The following is a 19,194-nucleotide window of genomic DNA, read 5'->3' on the forward strand; positions in this document are numbered from 1 at the left end:
TACCCGGTTTCATAATTAAACGCCTTGTCTGTCAATACGAAAACTAACTGGTGTGGAAATGGGATGGTGGATTTATGGAACACATTACCAGTATCACTTGAGGTACAATCGCTGGGTCGTTTCAATTGTAGGTCAGTTATATTTTAGTAGGTTTGGGTAGATATTGTTAAACGATTTGGAGGGTCGTATTCGGGGGAAAATTAGGATTAAGGACCTGCCCGGAACGCTATGCGTGCTAGTGGCTGTACTAGTATGCAAGAAATCTTGTATATATATAAATAAATAAATAAAATATGTAAAATACATAAATGTATGTATTATATGTAAAATAATAAAATAATGGGAGTTAGACAGCTGCTATAAGCTGCTTCATGGATGTGCGTGTGTGGAAAAAAAATTTAGTTGTTTAATTAACAGTTGAGAGGCGGGCCGAAAGAGCCTGAGCTGAACCCCTGCAAGCACAACTAGATGAATACAGACTGCCTGTCCCAAACAAAACATATTATTAACGCAAATTTGAAGGCAAATGGGGGGGGGGGGGAATTCCGACAATCCGCCGCCTAGCTTCCTGTTCTCGTCGAGGCGACTAGTGTTAGTGGCCTGAAGGGTCACTAATGGCACTAGCTCTCAGGTAAATTTAGGTTAAAGCTACAATTTACCAAAATGAAATAATTAAATTTATCGAATAGTTAAGTTTAACTTAAAAGCGTTTCTGCCCGAAACGCTTTGCGTAATAGTGGCTTTAGCCATTGTATGTACTAGCTCTATCTATAAATCCATCAACTTTTGTATTTCACCTTGTATGTATGTTGTTGTTGATTTAGGGGCGATAACCTTGTATGTATGTACTTTACCTGAATAAATATTTGTATTTTGTATTTGTATTTATTTGCGCTTCACAGAAACTGGGAAGACCAACACCGTACCTTAAGCGAGCGGTCGCCGCCATCACAACAACTGATCAGCTGTTGTCGTCAGGAGCCTCTCCTCTCATGTAGAAGCTTAGGACAGCTAAGTAGAAGTCAAGCTGAATACTCCAGGAGACCCGTTAACAGGAAGAGAGGGTTTACGTCGTTGCCTAGGTGTATTAGTCGTCAAAGATAAACGACGTAATTCTGGTTATTACCCGTTATCAACCAGTAACGCTACCGGACGTCACCTGTCACCGCTAACCAGTACACTACTGGATATCACCAGTCACCATCAACCAGTACACTACTGGATATCACCAGTCACCATCAACCAGTACACTACCGGACGTTACCTGTCACCACTAACCAGTACACTACCGGACATAACCTGTCACCACCAACCAGCACTACCGGATATCACCAATCACCACCAACCAGCACACTACTGGACATAACCAGTCACCACCAACCAGCACACTACTGGACATAACCAGTCACCACCAACCAGCACACTACTGGACATAACCAGTCACCACCAACCAGCACACTACCGGACATAACCAGTCACCACCAACCAGCACACTACTGGACATAACCAGTCACCACCAACCAGCACACTACTGGACATAACCAGTCACCACCAACCAGCACACTACCGGACATAACCAGTCACCACCAACCAGCACACTACTGGACATAACCAGTCACCACCAACCAGCACACTACTGGACATAACCAGTCACCACCAACCAGCACACTACTGGACATAACCAGTCACCACCAACCAGCACACTACTGGACATAACCAGTCACCACCAACCAGCACACTACCGGACATAACCAGTCACCACCAACCAGCACACTACTGGACATAACCAGTCACCACCAACCAGCACACTACTGGACATAACCAGTCACCAGCAACCAGTACACTACCGGACATCACCAACAACCAGCACTCTACCAGTACACTACCGGACATCACCAACAACCAGCACTCTACCAGCCCACACGACACCCCCCAACTTACACGATTCCATTTTATAAGAATACCAACAGTTGTGACTGTTGTCACAACTCGTATCAGCCTTTACAAGCCCTCAGGCACAAAGCACATACAGCATAGCAAAGATAGCAAAAAAGCTACAAGGTTAAACCCAGAGTCTTGTTGGCAAATCCAGGCGCTCTGCCGGTAAAATGAACGTTGACTGAAGCAAGAAAAAAGAGGTGTATGAGTATCAAATTTGTAGCCAAAATATTTTTTTAGGTAATTTTTCAGATATGGATAATGGTCTGATTAAGAAGAAAATATTGTATCAAGGAAAAGGAAAAAGCGACTACAATGATGGAACCAAGGTAATTTTTCGTGATTCATGCTTAGTTCACTGCTTAAGAGTATTAATAATTACTAAGTTCACCATATGAACAGAACTGTTCAACTTTATTGATTACATGACTATGTGTTCTCCATTTCAAATTTTTACCTAACCAACCTTTTAAACATTCACAATAGCCTTTATTTTTAGTACTAATATTATATGACCAGACAATCACTAGGGAAGTTATATTGTAAGAGTTGAAAAATTCTTGAAATACTCCAAAGATAAATACTGGTAAACACGTCATCTACATTAAGAACAATGAGAACAAGTGTTATAGCTTGAGATGTTAATGTACAAATAATGTTGAGATGTTACATGAATAGAATTTAAAGTTTGCACAGATCATCTTTGCTATTCATATTCCTTCTCACAATATAAATTTAGTGCAAGTCTTCCCACCGATGCAACGTCCATGGACAAACAAAAGGAACAACTTTACCACTGAGCTCCTGAAAGACTATTCTACTTTTACAGTCAGCACAATTCTCAGATAAAATTTTACAAAGACTTGAATGCATTTTTGTAGAGTACTCAACTACTGATGAGCAAGATGTGCTTATCTACAGATAAATAGTCAATAGTCTATGCACAGAAACATTGGCAGGAAGAGGACTGAAGAACTGCTGACAGGAAAGAACTCACTACTTTTCATGTAACATCTCAACATTATTTGTACATTAACATCTCAAGCTATAACACTTGTTCTCATTGTTCTTAATGTAGATGACGTGTTTACCAGTATTTATCTTTGGAGTATTTCAAGAATTTTCTAGAAAATCAAAATAACATGATATTATTATGCAAAAATCTTTGGAGATCCAAAATGCTGGTTCAAATTACCAGAGTGCTCCCTTATTTCCCATTTTTGGTGACAGGAAGCCTGTTCTTAGGTTTATCGAGGTTTCCCTAGGCTAACCCCTTCACCAGGATGCACCCCACAACAGTAGCCTAAATCCCAGCTACCTATTTTACTACTACTTGAACAGTGGCATTAGGTGAAAGGAAACTTCAGTTAGCAGACTGCTGAGTTGCATTCTGGGGTGAGGTCATCGATAGTTGGCCGGGAGGAGGGGATCATCTCGATAAACTTAAGTGCAGACTTCCTGTCCCTAACTTTGAGAAACCATAAGGTGAACTAAATCTACATTAGAGATACCTACTCGTTTTCAAAATGAGTCAAGATAGAAAAGGTAAAATTTATTTATTGTGTAACTGACTAATTTTAAATTTTTCTAAACCAGGTTACATTCCACATCAAGACCGAAACCTGTGAAGATAGTCCACAACTTATTGATGATAGTCATCGATGGTCAAAACCAGTGGAACTTATTTTGGGCAAAAAATTCAAATTGGAGGTGTTGGAAGCATGCATTCACACAATGATTCTGGGAGAGGTGGCTTCATTCACAATTGACAAATCTGTGAGTTTCTGGGCTTAAGCAGCAGTTTAATGAATGAATGAAACAAAAGAACACTGTAATTTCCTGTGGAAATACTGCATGTGTTTATATTAATTCACTGTACAGTATTTAACTGGTAATGTACACCACGGATGAGAGTCTTACCACAGCATTTATTACACAACCAGCACACTAAATTGTTTTGTTATCAGTCCGTGTTACATCATAGAAAAGCTGAACATTTTGCCCTTGTGCGACTCTTTGATAGTCTCTATAAATATTTAGCTCTGATATGTAAATGTCTAAATGCCTGACAGAATTCCTCTTTTTTTATGTAACTTCATGTATACTTTACTGTACTTTAATATTTAGAATTGTGTTCTCTTTATAGCATTGATATTCAAAATACATTTAGCAAAGCATTTACAGTTACTCCAACCTTAAGGCTAGGAATTCCTTGCTACAGATAGTATATGAAAACTAGTATACACCTATTCCTGCTCTTATGATCAATAAGTACAGTGCAGTGCAGTATATTCATATGTTCATGCAGTATATGCAGTATATTCATATATGTTCCTATTGAAATTTACTACAGATTCTTAGTTTTAAACATTGTCTGTATCACAACATTCAGAAAGAACTTTAAGAATTTGGATCAAAGAATTAAGAAGCTGAATCTTATTATCCTTAAGTTATTGTTCCGTTTGGTAAAACATTATGTACAGTACATGTTGTTTTCTGTTAATTCCAGTTGCTTTCTCCGTATCCACTAGTATCCAAGACCTTACGAGAAGCATATGGTGAAACAAAAGTTGACAAAGAAAAAAAGCCACACCATTGCTGTGGGATGGGATTTAAAGAAGGGCTCGGTTACCAAGATTTAGATGAGCTAGTTAAAACGCCCAAAGATTTGAAATTCACAATTGGTAAGTAAATTGCTTTATATTTATATTAGACATATTGGCAAAATATGCATTCAGTATGCAGAGAGTACAATACACTTATTTGTGGCAGTTGCTTTTCATATGTATGTAGTTTTATTAGCAATTATTAAATTTCCTTGTCTAACTGATTTTTTTAATGTAGAAATACTGTACTGTACTTCTTTTATGAGAAACTTAAATTTAATCATATCATGGAGCACATATCATTTACTGTACCATAATTAGCACATAATAAATATTAATTTCGAAGAAATATATTTTAGGTTGCTGTAAAAAATACTTATTATTGCAGAAAATAAATCACAATAATGTCTGAAAATAATTAACTCATCCCACACGAGAAAAGAGAAGAAAATTAAAGTAGTGACGTCTCAGTCCATCCTGGACCCTTATCAAGTTGTTTCAAGGAAAAATTACTTAAATTCTGATGAATCTTTAAGATTGATTCCAAGGACATTCTTTGATAATGTTTGGATGGGATCTGTCATTCTCATTCAATTTAGTCTGCTATTTTACTACATACATATCACTTGTTAAATCATATACAGGCACAACTTGCTTTCTTTGTCTCTTCAGAATTAGTGAAAGTGGCAGGAGCAGGATCATACGAGAAGGAATTTTGGGCAATGACCGAGAGTGAACGACTTGAGAGTATCCCAGCTCTAAAAGAGCAAGGCAATGCTTTATATAAGGAGAGAAACTACGAAGCTGCCAGCAAGGCGTATTCTGAAGCTCTCGGCAGACTTGAGCAACTCATGTTAAGGTACAACTCATCAGTGTAGTAGGAACATAATGATCTAGGTAGTGTCACGTGGGGGTGGGCGGTCCGGGGCTCTGCTAACACTCGGCTGCTTGGGGCTCAAAAGGCCCAAATACTCATCCCCTCCGACTCCCTGGATTCACCGGAGTCTCCTTGGTCACACAAGATAGGACCAACAATGCCCACCTCCGCAGGTCTTTGCTTCCACCACAAAGGGGTGCCACTGATTCACCCTGGAAGCCCTTCAGTCAACCACGGGGAAACTGCTTTTAACAGTTCCGGCCTAGACCCGTGGGGGAGTGAAGGAAGACTCAGGCTTACCTATAACCATAACCTCCCTGAGTCTTGCCTGCCAGACAAAAAAAAGGTTGCAGGAACTCCTTTCCCGCCTGTCTTCTCTATCTTCCTCTTAGCAAGGTCGCCAGCTGGGTTATTATATCTGCACCCCAGCAATGCAGTTCAGTGGGTGTATCATATATCGTTTGTAGCCAGAAAATGTATGCTCATAGAGAGATATCACAAATGGAGGCACACTCAAACACAGTAATAAAATGTGTGGATTTACTGACGCAAGTTACATGAACACACACACACAATCACAAGTAATACATGAATATGGAATATGGATAATGAGTCTGGAGGTCGTCAGCCTCTTCTTCCACGACCTCCAACACTCCTTCAAATGGGCGGGAAGACAGGAGTCTCACACTCTCACAGGAGGGCCTCTTCACCACGTCGGCACCTCTTCTTCACTGTCCTGCCATCCATACACACTGTCCTCTCTGACAGTCCTGGACACAAGCTGCATTGCAGCCTATTCTACCATTAAAGCAATAAAGTCTTGCTGCCACATACACAAGTAAATATTGTGGCCTAACTAGCCTACTCATACAAGGGGTAATGGGAGGGAAAATGATCTACCTTACACTCCTGGCTCACGACGCCTGTCCCTCGATGGTGTGAGGTTCCCACGCTTCCTTGGGTCGATCCTCGACGATCCAGGGCGTTCCACAGGTCCTCAGGAGTCGTGAAACCTTCGCGTCGTCGCCGTTCCAATCCCTGAGGTTCAGCTGCCCCAATCCTGGTTCATCGATGGGCGCTGAGCTAATCACTATCTTTCCCCCACACTCGCCTTTCCCACAGGGCGTCGCTCCTTGTCCTAGGCACTGTGTCGTCCTTCCAAGATTCTCAGTGGATGTGACCCCAGTCACAGCTGGGCTTGCTCGCCCACCCTTCAGACCTCAACGTCCAGCCAGCGGCGCCGCCCAGCGTCGTCGCCGACTGTTTTCCAAGTTTGGCACTTCTCTGCTCACTGAACTTGGTTCCTCTTTGGCTTCCCAGAAGCGCAGGGTCTCCAATAACTGTGGTGGTCTGCGCAGGCCAGCTCAATCCACTGAACAAGGCTTGCAGAGCCTCCAATCTTTGAGAGCAGACCGACGCGCGTCCTGTCGCTTCCACGGTCAGTACAACTCTGACGTTGGCGCCGCCCGGGGCACTCGGTGACGTCATGGCGGGCCCTGATTTGTCGCCCGCGACCTACGTCGGCCAATCCGCGATCGGCATAGTGTCCCTTCCACAAGGTCATATCTGCCTTAGGGGATACTGTTTCATTTTATAACAGGGCGCCAATTTTCCTTTATTTACAACTTATAATATAACCTCCTTCCATTAAATGGCAGCCGGTTTGGTCGCCACATATATCATTAGACTCCCTGAACCTCAGAGAATCAGTAGGGAGAGCTGATATGACTCTTAAAGCCGGCAAACGAAAGAAATAGGAGAGGGCACCGTAACATACCCCTCCCCTTAAAATAAGAGTCATATCGGAAGAGCAGCACTCAAGAGGGCAACCTATACTCTTGCTCCCTCCGTTCCTGAAGTGTCACTCCTCCAGTTGGTGACGTGGCTCGTACCACTTTGCCAGTCACTTGCCTCATTGTATCTCCACCTCGCATAGTACCGGGTGTGATGGGTGTTCCCTGAACACCTACAAGAAATCCTCTCTCCGTGGCTACGAGTGTACTCCCACGGCTCGTTACCACTGTAAGATTCAGTGCATGCAGCGCCTCCACCGCGTCGTGCACTCCGAGATAGTCTTGCATTTCCATTGCGTCCTACAGGTACTCCATGTTTCCTCCCATGATCTCCTCTTCGCCAATCTTCTCTCTTCTCGGTTCCTCTTCTCCCGTAGGTGCGTTGTCTCCTCACAGTGGCACTTGTAACCTGTACTCCATCCAGCAGCTCCCTCTCTTCCACACTAGGCTTTTGCGATGGCCCAATGCCCCTCTGGTTAGGCTGGCGCCTACCCTGGGTGTACCTATTCCCTGCTTTCTTCGTATTGCCTTTCCTATACCACTCGCTCCTTCGTTCCCGACGAACATCTTCACTCCTCCACGAGATTCTCTTCCCTGCAGACGTCTTCTTCGGTTCGTGGTTGGGCTCATCCACCTCCCTGTGGCCCACCTCACCACGGTGGTTCATCTTGCACCTACCACTATTCATCTGGCCGGCATAGGGTGCACTGCGTCGTGGCTCCTCCACTCTGCCCCTCACTGCCGTTCGCTCATCCACTGAGCTTACTTTATTTACGTTTCTGTATGGAGGGAGTGCGGTCTGCAGCCTCTTCACCGCCCCAGGCGTTTGTACAGCTGCTCCTCGCCACTCCTCCACACGCATCATCAGGCTTAGTCGGAGGTCCCCGTCGGGGTTTTCCACAACCTCCGACGACCTCTCTGCACTCTCGCCCTCGTTGTCGTCGTCTCTGGCGACGTTTTCCCTGGCAAAGTCGGCTTCCTCTCTATCATCTGGAACGACCGATACCTCACCCGGCAGGGTTGTACCGCTGCTTGCAACATAGGCACTCCTGGCCCAATCAGGTTGTATCCTGCCTCCTCCGAGGTCATTACCCAGCACCATCTGTACATGCTCTAGGGGTAACTTAGGGGCTACAGCTACTATAGCTTTCTCGACTCCGCAGTCGGCAATCAGCTGTACTTCGTGAAGTGGCAACCTGTATTCCTCCCCCACACTGCGTATCCTCACCACTCCCACAGGTGAATCATTAAATTCCTTGGGGAGAATACTCCTGGTCACCATACTTATGTCAGCACCCGTATCTCGAAGCACGGCAACCTCCACTGGGTCTGACTTTCCAAACTTCACGTTGGCCCCGAAAACGAAGGGATGTTCACCCAACTTCATTTCCCAACCATTCACGTTGGGTCCACTATAATATGGGGTGTGAACAAACACTCTCTCCTCTTCCAACATTAATCCTACATTCCTTTGGTGCTCCTCACACTCGCGGGCATAATGTCCTCTCACACCACAGTTGTAGCATCGGCTGCCTCCCCTGGGCGGCCACTCGCCAGTCACTCTGGCGGTACCACTTGCAGACGTCCCCTGTGTCCTCCTTGGACTCCCTGTCGTCGTATCCGGGACTGCAGCACTTGCTCCCGAGTTAGGTCCACTGCCCACAGCTTGGGGCTTCCTCCCCGCGTCTCTTGAGCTCTTGAACCACGTTACTTCATCGGGCACACTACTCTTGGGAGAGTCCCCACTCGTCCTCGCTCCTCCTGAACTCCTAAAGTTCCCTCCCGACCTTGGGTAAGGCGAGTGTCTGGGCGGCCCCTCCCTCCTGATATGTAGTGCCTCCTCCAGCATGTCGGCTCGATCCGCCGCAGCCTTCAGGTCCTTAATACCTGCCTCTCTCACCCTTACTCGCAACTCAGGATGGAGCACTGACATAAACTTCTCCATCACTATCAGTCGTTTGATATCATCCACCGACTCCGCTTCCTTCAACCATCGTAGGAATTTCCGTTCCATATCCCTGGCGGTCTCGGCGTAAGTCTTTCCCGACGCCCTTGTACACTCTCTGAACCGCTTCCGGTACATCTCCGGAGTCAGCCGGAATGAGTGGAGAACCGCATTCTTAATCGCGTCATAACTAGTACACTCCTCTAGGTCCAGCATGTTATAGGCTTCCCGGGCCTCTCCAGTCAACCTGCCCTGGACCAGAGCAGCCCAATCATCTTCCGGCCACTCCTTCAGAGTCGCTATCCGTTCAAAGTGTTCGAAGAACGCCTCAGCTTCTTGTGGTTCGAACGTAGGTAAGTCACGTTCCCTTACCTTGAGGTCATCCCGCCGTGCAGGTAGTGAGGGCAGACCACGTTCAACGCGACGCAATTCGACTTCTTTCTTTGCCTTTATCTCCTCCAGTCGCAGTCGTCTCTCTCCTTCTTCTCGCTGCAGCCGAGCTTCTCGCTCCTCTCGCTGCAGCTGCAGCCGTGCTTCTCGCTCCTCTCGCTGCATTTGCGCTTCTCTTTCCTCTCGTCGCAGCTGGGCTTCCAGTTGCATCTTCATTATTTCCAGTTGCAGGCTCCTCTTACTACAGCTGGACCTTCCACTGCTCCCATGTTCACTGTGAATTCTCTCCACACTGGTAGGCGCTTGGGGTGGCCCTAGTCGGGACGGTTCACCTTGCGACGGCTCTCCTCGGGACGGCTCCTCTTGAGATGGCTCCTCTCCCGTCGCTTCCTCTCGAGCTGTGAGCTGTGCCATGATCTCTATCCTTCGCTCCGCTACCTTAGTCGTCCTCAACCTGATCCCAAAGTGGTTTGCCACTTGTTGGAGCTGGGCCTTGGTACACTCTTCCAAAATTCTCTCGTCCCTTGTGTCAATAAATTTCTTTACTTCGTCTTCCTCCATCTCTATATCATTGAGCATACACGACAGCACAGACAAGTTAGTAGGCACTAATTTCACCGTTTCAGTCCCTTAGCTGGTTGAGTAACAGTACCACCGAATTCACTGGCCACACTGTATTAGTACCCTGGCAACACTTGTCTTGCAATTTGGTCCACACTGTAGCTTGATCCACGCTTCCTGGCGAAGTTCCCAGTCCTTGGCTACTGGGGTTCTTATCCTGGCAAGGTCGCCAGTTCTCTTGTCACGTGGGGGTGGGCGGTCCGGGGCTCTGCTAACACTCGGCTGCTTGGGGCTCAAAAGGCCCAAATACTCATCCCCTCCGACTCCCTGGATTCACCGGAGTCTCCTTGGTCACACAAGATAGGACCAACAATGCCCACCTCCGCAGGTCTTTGCTTCCACCACAAAGGGGTGCCACTGATTCACCCTGGAAGCCCTTCAGTCAACCACGGGGAAACTGCTTTTAACAGTTCCGGCCTAGACCCGTGGGGGAGTGAAGGAAGACTCAGGCTTACCTATAACCATAACCTCCCTGAGTCTTGCCTGCCAGACAAAAAAAAGGTTGCAGGAACTCCTTTCCCGCCTGTCTTCTCTATCTTCCTCTTAGCAAGGTCGCCAGCTGGGTTATTATATCTGCACCCCAGCAATGCAGTTCAGTGGGTGTATCATATATCGTTTGTAGCCAGAAAATGTATGCTCATAGAGAGATATCACAAATGGAGGCACACTCAAACACAGTAATAAAATGTGTGGATTTACTGACGCAAGTTACATGAACACACACACACAATCACAAGTAATACATGAATATGGAATATGGATAATGAGTCTGGAGGTCGTCAGCCTCTTCTTCCACGACCTCCAACACTCCTTCAAATGGGCGGGAAGACAGGAGTCTCACACTCTCACAGGAGGGCCTCTTCACCACGTCGGCACCTCTTCTTCACTGTCCTGCCATCCATACACACTGTCCTCTCTGACAGTCCTGGACACAAGCTGCATTGCAGCCTATTCTACCATTAAAGCAATAAAGTCTTGCTGCCACATACACAAGTAAATATTGTGGCCTAACTAGCCTACTCATACAAGGGGTAATGGGAGGGAAAATGATCTACCTTACACTCCTGGCTCACGACGCCTGTCCCTCGATGGTGTGAGGTTCCCACGCTTCCTTGGGTCGATCCTCGACGATCCAGGGCGTTCCACAGGTCCTCAGGAGTCGTGAAACCTTCGCGTCATCGCCGTTCCAATCCCTGAGGTTCAGCTGCCCCAATCCTGGTTCATCGATGGGCGCTGAGCTAATCACTATCTTTCCCCCACACTCGCCTCTCCCACAGGGCGTCGCTCCTTGTCCTAGGCACTGTGTCGTCCTTCCAAGATTCTCAGTGGATGTGACCCCAGTCACAGCTGGGCTTGCTCGCCCACCCTTCAGACCTCAACGTCCAGCCAGCGGCGCCGCCCAGCGTCGTCGCCGACTGTTTTCCAAGTTTGGCACTTCTCTGCTCACTGAACTTGGTTCCTCTTTGGCTTCCCAGAAGCGCAGGGTCTCCAATAACTGTGGTGGTCTGCGCAGGCCAGCTCAATCCACTGAACAAGGCTTGCAGAGCCTCCAATCTTTGAGAGCAGACCGACGCGCGTCCTGTCGCTTCCACGGTCAGTACAACTCTGACGTTGGCGCCGCCCGGGGCACTCGGTGACGTCATGGCGGGCCCTGATTTGTCGCCCGCGACCTACGTCGGCCAATCCGCGATCGGCATAGTGTCCCTTCCACAAGGTCATATCTGCCTTAGGGGATACTGTTTCATTTTATAACAGGGCGCCAATTTTCCTTTATTTACAACTTATAATATAACCTCCTTCCATTAAATGGCAGCCGGTTTGGTCGCCACATATATCATTAGACTCCCTGAACCTCAGAGAATCAGTAGGGAGAGCTGATATGACTCTTAAAGCCGGCAAACGAAAGAAATAGGAGAGGGCACCGTAACAGTAGTAGTCAGGTTTGTTCTTAACTCATAGTTGAGAATTACGGTTTCGAATCGTGGATGGGATAGAAGTGGTTGGGTGCTTTTCCTATCACCTAATGCCCCTGTCCACCTAGCAGTAAATAAGTACCCATGAGTTAGTCAGCTTGTTGTGGGGTTGTATCCTGGAAAAAGTCAGTAATTCGAGATGGGGGGGAGGGGTACTTGATATCAACCTAACATATACTAATTACCTAAGTGTAGTTACAGAATGAGAGCTACGCTTGTGGTGCCCCGTCTTCCCAGTACTCTTTGTCATATAACTCTTTGAAACTAATGATGGTTTTGGCCTCCACCACCACCTTACTTAACTTGTTCCAACCGTCTACCACTCTGTTTGCACAAGAAAACTTTCTAATATTTTGTTGGCACCTTTATGTCCTTGGCTTGAATTTCTGTCCTCTTGTTCTTGAAGTTGATGGTTTCAAGAATTTGTTTTTATATTTATACTAGAGTTCTTACAATCTTGTAAAGCCATTAGCACCCATAGCTTTTCTAGCAATTCCTCTTTTGTCAATTTGGTAGATTCCTATTACTGTATTTAACAACCAGGTACCTAATTACTGATGGGTGAACAAGAACGAACATTTAAGGACTGATGGCTTTTCATTCCTCCTTGGGTCAAGACTTGAACCCTCACCAAATAGCTCACGAGGACCAGGACAAGTGTGTTATCTTGAGGTTATCTTGAGTTCCTTTCTGTGTAGACTGCAGTGTAATTACCTAAGTGTAGTTAGAGGATGAGAGCTACGCTCGTGGTATCCCGTCTTCCCAGCACTCTATGTCATATAACGCTTTGAAACTACTGGCACAGTGTTACCACTGTGGGATTACCTCCTGTGCTCGAATAATTTTTATTAGCTTGTGAACTATTTTTTGTCATGTGCACCACAATGTAGGACTTGTAATTAGCTGAGCTGTCCAGAAAGAAGAAAGCATCTGAAATATGCCAGCTTGTATGACTTACAGTACCTTACTTCATGTAATGTTAAATGCTTATTATTGCCAATATTTATTTGTGAGCCACTATTACGGATAAAGCACATATATATCCACAGAGAGAAACCTAATGATGAAGAATGGTTGAAGCTTAATGAGATGAAGATGCCTCTACTTCTGAACTTCTCTCAATGTCAACTCATACGAGGAGAATACTATGCGGTTATAGAACACTGTACTACAGTTTTGGAGAAAGATCCAGGTAGGTGGTAGTGATAAACTCATTAAGAATTCAGAAGAAAACAAAGATGTACAATATATGAAAAAAATGGAGCTTGATTCAACAGGTCTCCAGATGTGTCAGAGGGATCAAGAATTTGGATAAGCAAGATAATCTAACAATTCTGGTTCCGGTAAAGTTACAAAAATATTTTCATATCAAGGATTGAATTTTGAACCAGCATCCCTCGAGTACTCCATGAGCCAGAGCCCTATGCTCCACCCAGGACACAGTTCACATGCCAAATTCACAAATGACCTACTACCCTACCAAGGTGAGTAATTTTTCAAATGGTCTTGTCGTAATCGGGAGGCTAACCCATCATCACTCTACTGGTTAGTAATTAGCTGCTCCATTGATGGGCCGTCACCAGGTGACAGCAGAGGCCACTACATCAGGATCAGGGGACCTAGCAGCCCTCAGTTATCACTTGACAGTTCACTAAGTCATCACTTGACAGTCCACTCAGTCATACCCAGCTGTGCAGTCGTCACTTTAGTAAAGTTGACTGGTGTCTCAGCACAAGGGGTTCCATGCCTTTGTGTTCTCTTCATGGCAAGGTAACTAGTCTTTTATCTTGGCAAGTGTTGCCTTCAGTGCGGTACAGTTCCTGTTGAATTATGCTACTGCCGCAGGACTTGATCTTGTGCCAGTGCTTGGTGCTGGTCATTTTCTTTTCTTGTTTTGGAGACTGTAAGTCATCTACTTTGCATGATTCTGGGTTTTGTTTGAGGATGTAAATATGGTATTTCTAGAGAGTGCTAGTATATACTATGCCTAATGCCACTAATACGCACAGCGTTTTGGGCAAAAACTGGATACATCAGGCTCCTGTGATAGTCCTGACACACTGGGAACAAGAATCTTTTCAGGACTGCCTTGCCCTCTTCAATAGGGTGGGATGCCTGCAAGGTTCACAGATCAACCCACTAACAAGGTGAACTATCTGCTAGAAATGTGGAAAGTTACAAGACACTTTTTGGTGTTTTCTTCGGCTGAGGCATACTTTTTTAAGGTGGCTTTCTTGTTAGTTCTTTCTTTTAATAGTCATTATTGCAAATTTCATGTTCTCTGCAAGAAAAGGGTTTTGTTCTTTTCATCTTTTGGAAAACTATCTCCTTCTTTAACCTTATTTTTCATTTTTGGTCAAGAATGAGTACTCTGCTTTTTGTAGAGGTCCTCTGGTGGTTTGTTCATTGGGGTGCATCATGTCCTCTGTCCTGTTGCTGTGGTGTGGTGTTAATTGCATGTAACACACACATCCCAAGCTGTTGCATTCTGTGACAATCTCTCTTCCCTGGCATCTAGTTCTAAGGTCAGGCTTTCTCATGTTATCCATCTGGTGATTAAATTCAGTTCCCCTTAAATATATCTTTGTATATAAGTATGCTGTTATTATTGCCTTCTTTGCTAATATGCCTACAACTTACATGTTTAGCTCAAAGATTCTGGTGGTCTAACAGAATGCTGACTGCCTGTTATCTTTTAAATGTAATTATGTCTATGCCTATGTGGCCTATGTCTATGACTAAGTGCCTATGTGGCACTTGGCCACCTTCTCAGTCACTCAGTTCGTCCTTCTCCAAGTCCTGGGTTTCTGCCCTTCTCACTACAGGTCAGGTCAGTCCTCTAGCTTTGTTTTTCTTATTAATTTGTTCCTTAAAACTCAGAGATGGTTGCTTTTCCAAGGTGCTATTATGAGTATACTTTGGGGAACTACTGAAAGCCAGTCCTCATATCAAGTATTGATTGTCAAGAATTTTTTTTTTTTTTTTTTTTTTTTTTTTTTTTTTAAGCCTCCCAATACCTGCTCTTCTTACCTGTGGGGATCGGGAAGGGAAAGTGGGTGGGATTGGAGGTGGCGCATGAGTAAGAAAATCAGGCAGTTGAGTGACTTGAGCTGCCATCCGGTGATTCACTTGAATATTTGTGCATAGCTTACTGATATTGGGCAAAGTACTAATTCCAATTTCCATATTTTCTGAATATATAATGAATGTTTTGCTCCACCTGTACTTTTTCAATCTTGACCTTTATCTCAAATTCACATGACGCTATGAGCACATGTGATATTGGTCCTCGTGTTTGATGCCTAAATAAGTCCAGAGACCTGCTAGTTTTGTGGATGTGTCTGTGGTACCACCACCAATGTCTTAAGATGCTACCAACACTGCCTAGGAAAGGTCATTTCATTACTTTCAATGCTTAATTATGTGGAACTTTTGTTATGTAGAGTCTTGCCATCAAAGTCTCAGTGGTTCGAGGTGGAGATGGCTGTGCCTTTCTCAGTCACCCCCAGTAGTTAATTATTTGGCTTTTGCTTTTGATAACCAATTATTAGTAAGAGCTTGTTAAGAGCCAATTGTTAATAAAAAATTAATACTAGTAGTTTTAGTATTAAAGTACATTTTTATTATAGTAAATGATTTATTTTTGCTGCTCAGATAATGTGAAAGCGCTCTATCGTCGTGGGCGTGCGTATGTCGAGGTCTTCAGTCCAGCTGAAGCTCGAAAGGACTTGGAAAAGGCTGCCAGGCTGGATGCTACTGTGTCTCCTGGTTGTAGGAAATTACTATCTCAGTTAGCTAATATGGAATCAGAAAAAACTATGCATGACAGGAGTGCATACAAAAAGTTGTTTAGCTCCTCATAATTGATAACAACTTTGTTGTTACTGTATATAAATGCCAAAAGCTTTACATGTTCAGGATATGTAACTGCATCTAACACTTCTTCCATTGGACTTATTCCAATGGACAAAATCACATTTAATTTTGCAGTGTGCTTTGTACCCAGAAGACTTGCAAATATAATGTACATGTCTTTGAATATAAAACGTTTATTTCATAAAATTTCTTCACTAGTGATATTCAGATGTTGTGTACCATCAGTGAACATCAAAGCCACAGTTTCTGCCTATTTAAGACAAATTTTAATGGTAAATCTTAAGAAGCAAGCCTAACAGCTGTCCTTATAGTAAAGTTATTTCATGACCCGATATTTTATTATTATATGACTCGATATTTCAAAGTTTGTGACTCGGCTGTGGCATAAACACCCTCAAAAAGAAGCGTTAAACATTTTAAACAATATCTCCGATTGTTCCAAATATTTTTAACTTATTATAAGGATTAACACATTGCAAAGAGATAAATTAAGGTAATTTTGTAGTAATGAGGTTAAAGCAACAAATAATCATTGTGCACAAATAATCTTTTATTTTAATTACTTTCTCTTGAACGAAGTGTCCGGTTTGGTTGAACAACTTTAAGTCAGCTACTTGGTGGCCTTTTATTTAAGTAAATAGGAAATTCATCTCGATGTAATTTTCTTTTGACACATTAGTTTGTGTGACAGTTTTCACCTACAGATTATGACAAAGTCAGTAAACTCCTTGAAAGAAAAATATGTATTTTATGTATACAGTATATACAGTGTCTTACCTATGATGCTTTGTTCCCAGATGTATGTGCAACATGGAATGATGTCATCTTAATCTTACGTTGTCATCTTAATCTTACGTTATGGAATCATTTCCACCATTTTATGATGTTGTCAAAGACATCCTGTTATGTGATATACATTGTTGGCATAACCTATATAATCTTTGACTCATTACTGAAAATGCTACAGTAAATTAGGTAGGTTATAGTCAAAATTATACCAGATATTGAGTTTATTTCTTATGCCAATCATTGTATTGCTTGATTCTAGTTAGAATTTAAGTAACCCAACCCACACATGAAATGAAAGTGACCTTTGCAAAATCCATTGGAGCAGGATTGGGGAAATCGAACCAGCATCATGGTCAATGCGCGCCATAATCCACGACACTGGTTCAATCCCCGTCCTTCTCCAGTGGTTTTCGCAAAGCTATATCATGCTATTGTGATTTCCTAAGTGTATGGAAAGTGACCTTATATGTGTGTGGGGGTTGGTTATTAGTCTTAGCCATGCTAGTGTAATGTATTCACTGTATATTATAACTATTTGTGTAACATTTGTGCAATGATTAGTTACTAAGTCAAATGTAATTTGTGTGTGCTATTGTATTTCAAGTTACCACATCAACCAAAAAGTATTGCACCAACTTTATGTAATAAATGCTGGGATTATAAATTAATACTGTACTGCCAAATGTTGTAAAACCTGCAAGCATTACAATTACACGCCAGATTTGATATTAACACTCCCAACCCACCCCAAGGTGGGCCTGTCATTTCCTGGGAGCGCACACCCACATTAATGTATGTACTCTTTCCAGATATGACCTCAATTTTTGAGCTACGTCGTTCATTTTGGTGTCAAATTGTTCACAATATAAAGGCGCACATTTTAAAACTAGTACCATAATAGCCAATAGTAAATGGAATTTTAACAAATATTTTCATTTTGGTTGCTCATCACCACAAGTATTTATAATCTTTCCAGTGTTCTGACCTCAATTGTCGTGCTACATCATTCATTTTGGTTTCAAATTGTTCACAATCTAAAGGCGCACATTTTAATACTAGTATGATAATGATCGGATAAAAAATATAATTTTAACAAATATTTTAAATTTTGACGCATCATGCTCGCCAGCGGTCATCCGTCAATTTATTTATGTCGCAGACTGCATCGCCGCCGGACGATGATGCTGCTGCTTTTTTTTTTTATAATTCTTCATGTGCCATTGATCAGTGTTCTTTACAACTATGTGATCACCTATTGCCCTATTTTTGTAAAGTAATTGTAGAAATAGAAAATCGCACGGTACATATAAATGGTTCAGTTATGCACCGGACATAATTCAGATTCTATTAATATAGAAAGGAGATATTATACCATTGACACTTGATGCCAAGTGTCTTCATTTGTCACTTAGGTTTGCAACACAAGCCAAAATATACAAGTTGCAAATACTGTAACAGTGAAGGGTTCTTGAGGTTATCTTGAGATAATTTCGGGGCTTTAGTGTCCCCGTGGCCCGGTCCTCGACCAGGCCTCCACCCCCAGGAAGCAGCCCGTGACAGCTGACTAACACCCAGGTACCTATTTTACTGCTAGGTAACAGGGGCATTGGGTGAAAGAAACTCTGCCAATTGTTTCTCGCCGGTGCCCAGGATCGAACCTGGGACCACAGGATCACAAGTCCAGCGTGCTGTCCGCTTGCAGTGACACGTGGGAGGCGATCTGGCCAGAGAGCGGGCCCTGGGAATAGTGATCTTCGGAACCATCTCAAAGTAACCTTTCAATAAATTTATTATTAGATGTGCATGTACATTACATTTAACTGTGCCAATTGATTAGTTTCCTATTCATAGTCAATATATTTATTGTGTTTGTATAGTTTAGATATTTATGTGTTTGAAAGCTGATTTTCAGAATATTTGTATAGTCATATAATGTCTATTGTATCGCAGTATATAAGATTCAAAGATTATTCATTAAAAGTTATTTAATTATTTTTTGTTTAAACATTCCCTCATAGTTCATTTGGATCATCGGAGTTATTACAAAATAATTAAAATTATTTATATAAATGTACATTACTAATAACTTAAAGCAGTAGTTAGTTGTTATAATGAACAAATGAATACAGTAATTTGTTTTATCCTAAATAGAGTAATGTATATAAGGTACGATATTGTAATGAAAGGTGGATATGAAAAGTGTGACTGCTTGATACCTGGTTGATGGGGTTCTGGGAGTTGTTCTACCCCCCAAGCCCGGCCCGAGGCCAGGCTTGACTTGAGAGAGTTTGGTCCACCAGGCTGTTGCTTGGAGCGGCCCACATACTCACCACAGCCCGGGTGGTCCAGCACGTTTTTTAAAAAAGTCTAGTTTTATCTTGAAGAT

The 19,194-nt window shown here is 43.4% G+C and overlaps 1 protein-coding gene across 3 annotated transcripts; it reads left to right on the forward strand.

The window, feature by feature from the left end:
* The first annotated feature begins 947 nt into the window (after positions 1-947).
* On the forward strand, positions 948-18,800 carry LOC123746558 (AH receptor-interacting protein). Of its 3 annotated transcripts, none has more exons than XM_045728140.2 (7): positions 948-1,082; positions 2,179-2,267; positions 3,535-3,714; positions 4,448-4,622; positions 5,217-5,403; positions 13,193-13,335; positions 15,798-18,800. In XM_045728140.2, exons 2-7 carry the CDS (start codon positions 2,193-2,195, stop codon positions 16,004-16,006), a joined length of 969 nt encoding a protein of 322 aa, XP_045584096.1. In that variant the 5' UTR covers positions 948-1,082; positions 2,179-2,192; the 3' UTR covers positions 16,007-18,800. The 3 variants fall into 3 exon arrangements, with proteins under 3 accessions (XP_045584096.1, XP_069174459.1, XP_045584098.1); XM_045728142.2 differs by having other exon boundaries at positions 963-1,082; positions 2,191-2,267; XM_069318358.1 differs by having other exon boundaries at positions 948-2,267.
* The last annotated feature ends 394 nt before the right edge of the window (positions 18,801-19,194 follow it).

The sequence above is a fragment of the Procambarus clarkii genome, chromosome 90 (assembly GCF_040958095.1).
Source record: "Procambarus clarkii isolate CNS0578487 chromosome 90, FALCON_Pclarkii_2.0, whole genome shotgun sequence".
In the NCBI taxonomy this organism is placed as follows: domain Eukaryota; kingdom Metazoa; phylum Arthropoda; class Malacostraca; order Decapoda; family Cambaridae; genus Procambarus; species Procambarus clarkii.

Coding starts and splice junctions, on each gene's coding strand:
- LOC123746558 (XM_069318358.1), top strand. CDS start 2,193: ATGGATAATGGTCTGATTAAGAAGAAAATATTGTATCAAGGAAAAGGA. Junction 4,623..5,216: donor AGATTTGAAATTCACAATTG/GTAAGTAAATTG, acceptor TTGTCTCTTCAG/AATTAGTGAAAGTGGCAGGA. Junction 5,404..13,192: donor CTTGAGCAACTCATGTTAAG/GTACAACTCATC, acceptor ATATATCCACAG/AGAGAAACCTAATGATGAAG.